Genomic DNA, 12170 nt, shown 5'->3' with positions numbered 1-12170 from the left:
ATCCCTCATCGACGAACGTGCCAACCTTTCTCTTCTTTTTTCATGGTAGAACCTCAAAATCAATAGGTTTCCTTTCGAACCCATTGCCCGTGAACACCCATACATCGCCGTAACGCACCATTTCAACCCTTTATTATGCCATTGAAGACTGTTCTTCATGAGTTGAATCATAATGCATGGACTATATAATGTATGTGTATCTGTGAATGTACGTATTGCGTGTGTATATGTATGTATGTATGTGTATTTAAGTTCAGTAGCTTTACCAGTGTGTCTGCGCGGGCGCAGATATTCGTTATGCGTGAGTCTGTGTGTGCATGTACGTGTATGTGTAAGTATATTTCAACGAAAATTATTTTCTATTTGAATATATTGAAAGGGAAAAAGTGGGAAATAAATTTTTGTTCTTTTTTCTTTTTTTTTTCTTTTCTAAATATACCTATTTAAAATTTATTTATCTGTTATCACGTTCGTTCGAAATGCAAAAAATTTACTCGTTCGAGTTTCGAAGCGTCGATTAGCTAGTTCTTCTAAATACTACGCTTTATTTATATCTCTCTTTTTTTTTTCGGCCTTTTATTTTCTATTCTTGCGTTTGAAAGGATTCGTTGTAATTTGTGTACACACAAACATACACACAAAAAGAGAGAGAGAGAGAGAGAGAGAGAGAAAGAGAGGTATATGTATGTACGTGTTCCTTCGATAATCATTGTCAGGATTTAACAATATCTCGGGTGCTAAACGATGTCTAAAAATCTCCTGCGATCGCATACATTTAACGGAAGGCGTTGGAAGTGAGTTTAGTTTAAATCACGTGATCCGCTATACAAGCGAGAGTACCTCGTAGGAAATTAAAGTGTACGTGGTATAGTTGTGGGGCAGTCGCTAGACATCCTCTGTCGCCGACGCATTAGCGTTAGGAAGTTGCCTCTTAAAGATCGAGTTATAAACGGGTATCCGACGAGTTATAACAAATTTATTGTATCTGCGGATGTGTTTCATTTGGTAAGTCGACACGAAGGAGAGTAAGGGAAACGGTATATAAAATGAGAAAACGCAAACGTGAAAGGACCAAAACGAAATGAGAAAATAATTCGAGCTGCTACGGTGCTCGCGATTTTTACGCGGTGAGAAAAAATTGAAAAAAAAGAAAGACAAACAAATTAAAAAAAAGAAAGAAAAAAGTAAAAAAAAAAAAAAAGGAACAAACGAGAATAAATGAAAAGAAAAAGCGAGATACCGCGAGTGCGTTGAATGAACGAATAAATTTCGTAAAAAGATCCGGTCGAATTTTTTGTGAGAGTAAAGAAAAAAGGAAAAGAAAAAGGTATAAAGAAAAATGTTTTTTTTAGATGACTGTCGTAGTAAAAAAAAAAAAAAAAAAAGAAAAAAGTAAATGGAAAAAAAGAGAGAGAGAGACGGAGAAAATAAAGAGAACAAACAAAACAAAACAAATATGTATATATATGTATATATGTGTGTGTATATATATATATATATATATATATATATATATATATGTATATATGATACTTTTGTGAAGATCCAAGGGATCGATAGACGTTTATTTCGTACCGCGTGTAAATATAATCAGGATCATTATTCTCATTTCGAGTAACACAAAGTTCTTCGGAAATTAAGTAAAATAATATATAATAATATCAATCGTTCGTATACGGAGTACAGATAGTTATACTTTATAACGAATCGTCAATATAAACGCGATATCAATTGAATCGAATAAACGGTTCAACAATTGCATAACGGTTCTCTCTTCTATCGATCTTAATACCACTGCTTACTTCATCGCACTGAATACAAAATAGGGGTCACTTAATTAACGTTTGACCATACTACTTAAATCGTTGCTTTCGCGAGAAATCATGAAGCGAAGCGAGAGTCAACCACGTATTACGTTAATTAGAATAAATTTTTCTTTGAGAGAGACAGAGAGAAAGAAAGAGAGGGAGAGTAAGAGTTAGATATCACGATCAGTTTAATTACGATCTATTTCTTATCGATCTATATGCACTATATCTGAATCGTCGTGGTCTTTTATATCATACCAATTTGTAGAACACGTTCGAAGATTCTCCCTTCATTTTAATTAAAAAGATCAAAAGATCTTTTCTCTTGATAAGCCTCGATCATTATTGAAAGACGTATTGTCCTTTTTTCTTCTTTCTCTTCTTCTTTCTCCTTCTCCTTTTCATATTTCTAATAAAATATTGTGTTCAAACGCGAAAGTTTGCACGAAGGATGGCGTAAGTTAAAAAAAAAAAAAAAAAGAAAAAGAAAAAACAGAAAGGAGAGAAAGAAAAGAACGACGATGTCACGAACGATGTTAGATAGTTATGAAGTCTTGTTAGTTAGATAGTTATAAAGTCTATATTAGAAAATGTCTTTAGAGTCATGTATCGTCTCTTACATTTAATACAACTATCTGACAAAACTATTTTATATTTCATTAGTATCAATTATTGAGAACATAAATATCTACAGTTCGTGCATAATAAATCGACGAACAGACGATGTGTCATTTCGATAAGTTAAGACGGAGTTTATGCAAAGATTGCCAAGTGTTACGCGACTTCAAGGGGTAAGATAGATAGGAACAGAAACAGAGAGGTACACACACACACACACACACACACACACACACACACAGAGAGAGAGAGAGAGAGAGATGAGAAAAAGTAATAAAAATCAAAAAAATTAAAAATGAGAAAAAAAAAACAGAAAAAAAAGAAGAAAAAAGAAAAAGCAAAAAGGTAACAAAAAAAAAAAAGAAACAGAAAAGAACAAAGAGAGAAAGGAGATATTTTTGTTGGCCAGTACAAAAGCGTTGAGGAGAAAGAGGAAAGGAGAAAGACGAAGAAGAGTACGAAGAAGCAACAACCTAAATCTCATGCGTTCGGAAATAACATATGCATCAGGTTAAAATAGTTCATGTCAGCAGTATTCATATCATAAGCCTTGAACCGCCTAAAATTAGTGGAGGTGTAAATATATTCCAGTGACATTGTTCCTACACTTATGGGGACGAGAAGTTGATGGGTTTCCCTAATAGTCTCTTTCTCTCTCTCTCTCTCTCTCTCTCTTTCTCTCTATCAGGAAGTAAGAATTAGGAGATCGATTACAATAAAGCTGCCTGTCCGTATCTCGTCCATAAGAGAGAGAGAGAGAGAGAGAGAGAGAGAGAGAGAGAGAGAGAGAGAGAGAGAGAGAGAGAGAGAGAGAGAGAGAGAAAGTAGATAGAGTAGAACAAACCATAGCGTATCGTATCATTGTACTACAATATAGATCACTAAAAATTGATCCTAAATTAAATATTCAGATCGATCGAAGAAAGGGAAAGAAAGGTTTAATCTATGAATATAGAAACTATACGTTCGTAGATATCCATTAATGTTCGATAATAATTTTTGATCCTTTTCTTTTCTTCTCTTTTTTTTTTCTTTCTTTTTTCCTCTCTCTCTCTCTCTCTCTCTCTCTCTCTCTCTCTCTCTCTCTCTCTCTCTCTTTTTTGAATCTTTTGCACGAAAAAAAAGAAACTGCGTTGCATCGACGACGTGAAATTATCATATTTTCTTTTTTTTTTGTATTAATAATATTCAATGGAAATGATTTTGAAAAGTTAATCAACGGGAATTATTATTTCTAAAATTAATTATTAATGATATATTGATAAAGTGATTTGTATGTATCGAAAAAAAAAGAAAAAGGGAAAAGGAAAAGAAATAGATTTCTCTGTACTCACAATCGATCAGTTTTATGTTTCCGAGTGCGTTCATTCCTTTAAAAGATCATACGATTCTCATGTTTGCTCGTTCATCATCATACTTCATCGTCCAATTCATTTATCCAAGTACACTTTGCATATTGCTTATATCGTCCTTCCTATCGTCATTTTATTATTATTATTACATAACTTACACTATGGGGGTTAGATAACCAATAGAAGATATTTTTCTATCTTTCAAACGTTTTGATATAAATTTTAACTAATTCTTAATATGTTGTTGTAATTAATAGGAGGCATTATCGACAGCAACCGAGGATAGCCAATACTTTTATGCGTCAACGGTTGCTGAAGAGAACTTTATTTCCAATTTAACAGGTAAATTTATATATATATATTTTTTTTATATATTTAATCGATATAATACTCATTTAAAAAAAAAAAAGACAAGAAAGGAAAGAAATTTTTTCTAACGTTCATCACATAAACAAATTTCTCGAGTGTATCAATATATTTGCGATTATTGCAATAAATCTTCGTCGATAAAAATTTTCGCGAGGGAGAAAAAAAGAAAAGGAAGAAGCAGGAAGAAAAAATAGAAATTGTAAAATTTCTCTCTCGAAGATCAAGAAAGCAAGAGAAAAGTGAAAAAGGAAGAATTCAAAGTACGATCGATATAATATTATTTACGACGAAGCCATTAAACGATATCGATATCGATGATATCAGTCTATATAGAAAAAATGATCTACGTACTTACGCACGTATGTACGTTATGTACGTACATAGATGTACATAGGTATGTACAGTATATATGTAAATCGGTCTCGTTGCTTCATGATTAATCCATCCATGTGGGGTGGATTCTCGATCTATATTATTGGACAAGGCACGAACGAGAAGTGCGGGGAATAAGGGGAAGGAGGGAAGGGGAGGGGGTAATAGAGAAGGGAGAATTGACGTTGAATATAGGCGTGCACTCTGAATATCACGATGTTATTGGTAAAGACTTAGAAATCTTTCGAGATTCCGTTAGACTGAACTTGGTTAATTCCATGTCCTTGTCTGCTATCTAAGCCAGTTAAGAAGTTGTTAAAGCGAAATCGTAATCCGGAAACGTTCACTGATTGAAGCGGAATCTATTCTGTTCTAACGCATTCATATGCGTATGTTGTCTCCCGTGTTTCCCGTGTTTTTGAGATTATTATTCGAAAAGAAAAGAAAGGAACAATGAAATCAAAATATTCAAGAGATTCCTTCTTTATCTTTTGATAGAAAAGAATCGAAATAAAAATAATTCGTTGATCGATGAAATAAAAATTTTTCAGAATTATAACGATTTAATAAAATGTAAAACGCATCGATTCTTATTTCGGTTTATTCTAATGATTGTTTCGTACAAGTAAAAAAAAGAAAGTAAGAAAAAAGAAAAAAAGGGAGAAGAAAACTTTTGCTCTTTGTAAAAGATTTATCTGTCTGATTGATTTCGTAAATAAGATCGAGAAAAAACCAGAGAGTTGTTGAATGAAGAGAGAAAAATAGGAACATTGTCTCTATTACATTAATATTGCGAGAATGCGATCGCGATGTTATCGCATTTCTAACGTCCCACGATACTCGACTATAACATAAACGATACTTGCATGCGATACAAGATATTAGATGAGACCGATATACGCATATATAAAATGATGGATTAGGGTCGATCTATCTGTACCGATTGGATATAATGATATCCTTATTTTTGAATTGTTACGAATTATTTTACGCAATAGTATTATCGTTATTTCTTTTGTATTATGAAAAAAAAAAAAAAGAAAAAAGAGAAAAGGAACTTCGTCACTTTTTTATTGTGTTTTCTTTTTTTTCGCTAGAAGAAGATATTACTAAAAAAAAAAAAAAAAAAAAAAAAAGGAAAATAAAAAATAGAAAGACACAGAAAATAGAGAAAAATCAGATAATCAGATGTTCGTTTAAAGATTATATCGCGATGAAGGAAGGAAAAAAATGGAGGAAAAAAAAAACAAACAAAAAATTAAAAATGATTAAATCGAGATGACACGCTGTGTCAACCTTCAGTCAAGCACGCTTGACCTAAATTTAATAATTAAGAGCAATCAGTTCCTTCAAAGAATGTGCTAAAGTTGCGTAGATAGATATATCTTCGAACGGATTCGCATGATTAAATTGGCATTTTCATCGGAGCCATATATGCTCTACATCCTCCAATTGATTAAAATCCTAACGTTAGAGACTGTTAATAAATATAGGTCGTTTGTTCTTGCTCTTTTGAAGAGAAGAGAAATAGAAGAAGAACAAGAAAATAGATATTGGTAAACGACAAATCGTTCGTTCGTTCGTTCGTTTTGTTATTAAATAAAAATAAAGTAAAGGGAGGGAAAAAGAAAGAAAGAAAGAAAGAAAGAAAAAGAGACAAAGAAAAAAAATAACAATAACAGTAGATAAAAATAGAAGCGATCTGTTATCTATTTTGCTCATTTAAAACATTACGCATTTTATAAACTATGAAATGACGTATTGTTAATATTCTTAGATTAACCCTTTGTTACGTGAGTTATTAAATAATCCAGATAGGAGTTTATGGCTATCCTTCGAATTACTGAAACGAAATGTACTGGCTCGGTTGATTCAAGGAATACGTTCGTTGTTTCTTTCATTCTCAATGAATCTTTATGAACTATTGCATAGAGATTCAAGGACAAGCGTGATCTCGATTATTATTCGTCTGCCTCTTCTTCTTCTTCTTCTTTTCTTTTTTTCTTCTTTCTTCTCTTTTTCTTTTTCTTTTTCTTTTTCCTCTTTTCTTTTTACTTTTCTTTTTTTCTTTTTTTTTACAGTGACGCAAAGGCTCGAACAATAAATTTCTACTGCCATGGAGAAAGCAAAGGGAGAGACAATAAACATGCAACTCATCGATTCTCAAAGTCCATACAAGTATATCATTTATACTTTTGAAGATGCATGCTTAAAGAAAAAAGAAAAAAAAAACAGAAGAATAATTAAAGATATTATGCAGTTCTGTAACGTTGATTAATTCCAATTTTAGAGTTAACAACGAGGTAGCAACTAGTGGTCTAAGTACACCGGATGCTCCTACGTCACCGACAGTATCCGAGGAATCCTATGACCCTCATAAACATCGCAATGTACCGAATCCAACCTCGTAAGTATCAAAAACAAAAAAAAGAAAAAAAAAAAGAAAGAAAAAAAGAGTTTTCAACCAGTTATTTTTTTCGTTAAAAATTTGTCTTTTTATTTTCAATCGAAATAAAACAATAATGTTCGTAGACACGACAATAGTGTTTATCAATTATTATTATTTCTATTATTATTATTTTTGAGTTTGTTTGTTAGAAATAGGAACAGTAAATTTTAATTCATAATTTTTATTTCAATTTTCGTAATGGTTCGATAACAATAATAAAATTTGTAATTTAACTTTTCATTAAAATCATTGTCGACAAATTATTATTGATTATTCACAGATGTATAGATTTTTTTACATCGTGTATATATAAGATAAATGAATATTTTGTATATAAATACACAATATATAAATATATGAATAAATTATATATATATATATATATATATATATATATATTTAAAAATACATATATATTTGAGTAAAATATATATATATATTTATTTATTTGTTTATTAAAATTTATAAGGCATAAATAAGATAGAAACATTTGTATATGATAAAATAGATATTTACAAAATTTGATCTATCATTCTTTCTTTTTTTTTTTTAGAAACGCCGAAACGTTGATACACTTGTTAAAGGGAAGCTTGGGTACCGGTATTCTAGCGATGCCAAATGCATTTTGTAATAGTGGTCTTCTGACTGGTGCAGTAGCGACCGTCATTATTGGAACTTTATGTACATACTGCTTACACGTACTTGTCAGGGCGCAATACAAACTATGTAAACGGTTAAGAGTTCCTATACTCAGTTATCCAATGAGTATGAAGTACGCTCTCGAACAAGGTCCTCAATGTATAAAATGGTTCTCACCGTATGCACCGTAAGTACAAACAACGTTTCTGCGAAATTTCTTCTTTTTCTACTTTGTATTTCCTTTCCTTTCTCTTCTTTGTTTTTTTTTCTTAATTTCTTTTTTATTCTTTAATTTCTTTTTTTTAATCTATTCATTTCTTCGTTCATTTTCTTCCACGAAGTTCTACGTTCGCGTACGTCAACCGCACTGCTTATGCACTCTCCGTATTTTTCATTACGGAGTATTAACAATTTAAAGAGAGAATGAAAAGAAGAAAAAAGAAAAAAAGAAAAAAGAGAAGTGTCTCGACTGTTAGAAAATAAAATAATGTATAGCAATCTTTTTTTCGGTGGCATGTATTTTGCACTTTCACGTACGAAGGGATATATTTAATAATAAGGAAATATTTTTCTGTCGTTCTTCGCTACGTTGTTCGACTCGGGCGGTATAATAAAAACGAAAAGAAGAAAAAAGAAAAATGAAAAGAAAAAAAAAGGGCTATGGTCGGATATTTCGTTCATAATTACGTGAGATTGCACAAGCGATACGTATATATGTATACATATGGGTTTTTTAAGTACCACAATATAAGGCCGATAGTGATGTTACGTTCCGATATTAAAATGGCTGAGTGGTCTACCGAGAAGTGGACGGTTCAATTTTGAATTTTTATTTTTTCGGCTTGTGAAGTTCGATGTCCTGTTTTTATCAATATTTTCGATAATATATCGATTGAAACGATACAAACAAAATGGGATATAAATAAATAAAGAACGAGACATGGAGGTTAAAATAGATGAAAATTAATAGTTACGGTCATATCTGATTAGTAACGCTCTGCTTTATCATATTATATTGTATTATACTAGCAAACGTCTATAGCTCTGCAGTAGTTATAAGCGTTTTGAACGTATAATAATCAGACATCTTATCATATTTGTTACGAAAAGAAATAGCTTGAAAAGAAAATCGTTGAACGATTGTATGCATAAATTAAGAACAATAAAATAAAATAAAATAAAATAAAATAAAATTATAATATTTTTGTAATGTTCACGTGTCAGCATAAAAAATAATACTAACGATCAAGCTTATTAGATCATCATTAATATCATCATAGAAAGAAGATTAGAAAAGCTGATCATAATTAATACACGATTAACAGCATGTTGCCTACATAGTAGCGTTATTATTGTTGTTTTTGTTATTGTTGTTGTTATTGTTGTTGTTATTGTTGTTGTTACGATGAGAAAAAAGCATCGATAACAGAGAGCAATATAAAAGATTCTAATTGCGAAGGAATGTATGAAACGATCGTTGAAATAAATAATAGTATATTTTAATCTGCTTTAACTTTTTTTTTATTTTTTATAAACGGTAAAAAGATAATACGAAGAATGATATTATTTTCAGAGGACTAGTAGATGGCTTTATGATAACATATCAATTGGGAATTTGCTGTGTTTACATAGTATTTGTAGCCAAAAATATAAAGCAGGTAAATCAATAGAATGTTATAAGACAGATGATAAATAAGGCTATATTTATTTTGTCGAAACTGAGAATGACTAAAAAAAGCAGTTTAGACGAATCTAATAGAAATATAATATATTTATTTCTTTCTTTTTATTTTTATACATACTTACATACTATATATATGTTATACATACTATATATATACATATATATTACATTATTTATGTACATATATATATGTGTGTGTGTATATATATTCTATTATTAAATTATAAATTTTGTGATGACGAATTGATGATGAACGTTCATAAATTTATTGACAATGAATCATTTTGATGAACACAGGTGACAGACCAGTACTGGGAACCATTGGATATACAAATCCATATGTTCATTTTGTTGCTTCCGCTGATATTGATGAACTACATTAGAAATCTAAAACTATTGGCGCCATTTTCTACGTTAGCCAATATAATAACCTTCATTGGATTGGGAATGATAATAGCTTATATGTTCGAGGATTTACCGTCTTTAAGCGAAAGACAAATGTTTGGTACTGTGAGAAATTTTGCTCTTTATTTTGGTACGACTTTGTTCGCATTGGAGGCCGTCGGTGTGGTGAGTTTTAACAATCTGTTTTCTTTCTCTTTTTCTTTTTTCCGTTGATTATTATTATTACCATTATTATTATTTTTTCTTTTTTTTATTTTTATATTATATAGCTTGTAGTAAATCGGTGAGATCAATTTGTCAAAAATTTCTTTATCTAAGATCATTGAAACGTGAGATAACGCATGGGGCTATAGAAGACATTAGAAATAGTCGACACATGATGGACGATTCAATGACACCGACTTGTAAATTATTAACTGCTCGCTTATAACGGGTGTCTCGTTTCTTTCTTTTCTCTATCAATTCTAAAAGAAATCGTTAACAATAATTCATAATTATTAATGATAATCATTCGAAAAATTATTAACGATAAATTCGAGAATTTATAATGTTGAGTCAACGATATGTCTGAAAATATTCTATTCCGACTATTCATTCCAATAATCTTTGTTATTCAAATTGAATACCCAGTATATACGTGTATGCTCGAGAGTGCGGCATTGGAGAAGACAGTAACAATGTATCGCACCAATGCCCCTGTTATTACTTTAATAACGTACCATGATTACTCGAAAATATCCCAGTGGTTCTCAAACAATATCATTCATTACAGATAATAGCTTTGGAAAATAATATGAAGACCCCGCAATATTTTGGAGGATATTGTGGTGTTCTCAACATTGGTATGAGTGTTATCGTTACTCTTTACATTCTTATGGGTTTCTTTGGTTATTTGAAATATGGATCGGAAGCTGGCGGAAGCGTTACGTTCAATTTACCGCAAGATCAAGTGTAAGTAACTATTATATGAGTCTTAACGAAAAAATTGAAAAAAAAAAAGAAAAAGAAGAAGGAAATAAGAAATAGTAATAATAAACGTATTAATAGCATGTTAAATGAAAGAGAAAAAATTTTTCTTTCGACAGGATGGCTCAATCTATCAATATCATGTTTGCAATAGCAATTTTTATAACTTACGCGTTACAAGGATACGTACCTGTTGAAATTATCTGGAACACTTATCTTAATCAACGTATACAAAATCGTAAACTCTTTTGGGAATACGTTTGCAGGACTGTCGTTACATTGGTAACGTGTAAGTATCAACGTGGTAAATCAATCAATCATTATTTTGAATGTTATTTAAGTTAAGAATTATTCAAATGTTTCTTTCTTTCTTTTTTCTTTCCTACTCTTTATTGTATTGAATGGAAACTAAAAATAAGAACGAACGTGCCGAACGAATGCGATAAAAATATGTTATTAGGTTCATGGACAAATCAATAGATTCATCTGATAATTCTTTCATAACATTTTCTAAATAAAAAGATACTAAGAAATATTCAGACATTGTTATACTTTTCATATCTAACTTTACTCTTTGAAAAAAGACAATTTTTACAAAATTTAATGTCATTTATTGTGATAATAGTCAATTCGTTTTGACTACAAAAATTTAAAATTCAAAAAAGAAAAGAAAAAAGGAAAAATGTAATCAGTATAAAATAATTAATTCCGATTAATCAATCATTAATTATTATTTATTCAAAGTGTCGAAAAATTAAAAAAAAAAAAAAAAAAGAATTAAACAAATAACTAGTCGATACAAAATAATCGATCCTAATCAATCAATCAATCATTAATTATCTATCCGCTGATCTAATAATTCTTTCATAATTTTTTATAAAAAGAAAAAGAAAGAAAGGAAAAGAAAAGATAAGAAATATTAATAAATTGTCATACTTTTTTTATATTATACTTTACTCGTTTAAAAAAGAACCTACAAAATCGAATGCTTGTCACCAGTTATATTCAACGAATTAGAAATTAAAAAAAAAAAAAAAATAAGGAAAAAGAAAAGAACTTAATCAGTACAAATTAATCAAGTATAATATGATCTATTATAGTAAATTATTAATTAAATATTATTATTTGCAGTTACGTTGGCGATCACTATACCAAGATTGGGCCTGTTCATATCTCTTTTTGGAGCTTTATGTCTATCTGCCCTTGGAATAGCCTTTCCAGCCATAATCGAAATATGTGTACTCTGGCCAGACGAGTTAGGTCCATTCAAGTTATTCCTAATAAAGGATCTCTGTTTGATATTGTTTGGTTTGATAGGTCTCGTTGTTGGAACTTACGTCAGTATAGTCGACATTATACTCTCGTTCAGTCCTGGTGCCATAAACCAGAGCGATTAAAATTGATCGATCGAAATTTGTTCTAGAGAAGAAATAAGAACAAAATAAAAATGAAAGATAAAGAAAGAGAAAGAGAGAGAGAGAGAGAGAGAGAGAGAGAGAGAGAGAGAG

The 12170-nt window shown here is 30.5% G+C and overlaps 1 protein-coding gene across 3 annotated transcripts; it reads left to right on the top strand.

Moving 5' to 3' along the window:
* Positions 1–848: 848 nt before the first annotated feature.
* On the top strand, positions 849–12131 carry LOC122636959 (proton-coupled amino acid transporter-like protein CG1139). 3 transcript variants are annotated; one of them, XM_043828729.1, is made up of 10 exons: positions 849–1005; positions 4036–4120; positions 6601–6697; positions 6810–6926; positions 7522–7794; positions 9181–9265; positions 9589–9861; positions 10469–10647; positions 10782–10951; positions 11794–12131. In XM_043828729.1, the coding sequence occupies exons 3-10, from the start codon at positions 6636–6638 to the stop codon at positions 12057–12059; spliced, it is 1425 nt and encodes a 474-aa protein (XP_043684664.1). In that variant the 5' UTR covers positions 849–1005; positions 4036–4120; positions 6601–6635; the 3' UTR covers positions 12060–12131. The 3 variants fall into 3 exon arrangements, with proteins under 3 accessions (XP_043684664.1, XP_043684837.1, XP_043684750.1); XM_043828815.1 differs by having other exon boundaries at positions 887–1127; XM_043828902.1 differs by lacking the exon at positions 4036–4120 and having other exon boundaries at positions 867–1005.
* Positions 12132–12170: the final 39 nt, after the last annotated feature.

This window comes from Vespula pensylvanica, chromosome 1, assembly GCF_014466175.1.
Source record: "Vespula pensylvanica isolate Volc-1 chromosome 1, ASM1446617v1, whole genome shotgun sequence".
Lineage (NCBI taxonomy): Eukaryota > Metazoa > Arthropoda > Insecta > Hymenoptera > Vespidae > Vespula > Vespula pensylvanica.
This window is presented reverse-complemented; position numbering and strand designations above follow the sequence as displayed.

Bases quoted from the DNA above. Each gene is read 5' to 3' on its own strand.
- LOC122636959 (XM_043828729.1), top strand. From the start codon at position 6,636: ATGGAGAAAGCAAAGGGAGAGACAATAAACATGCAACTCATCGATTCT. The intron at 7,795-9,180 runs GTAAGTACAAAC...TATTATTTTCAG, and splicing joins TGGTTCTCACCGTATGCACC to AGGACTAGTAGATGGCTTTA. The intron at 9,862-10,468 runs GTGAGTTTTAAC...CATTCATTACAG, and splicing joins CATTGGAGGCCGTCGGTGTG to ATAATAGCTTTGGAAAATAA.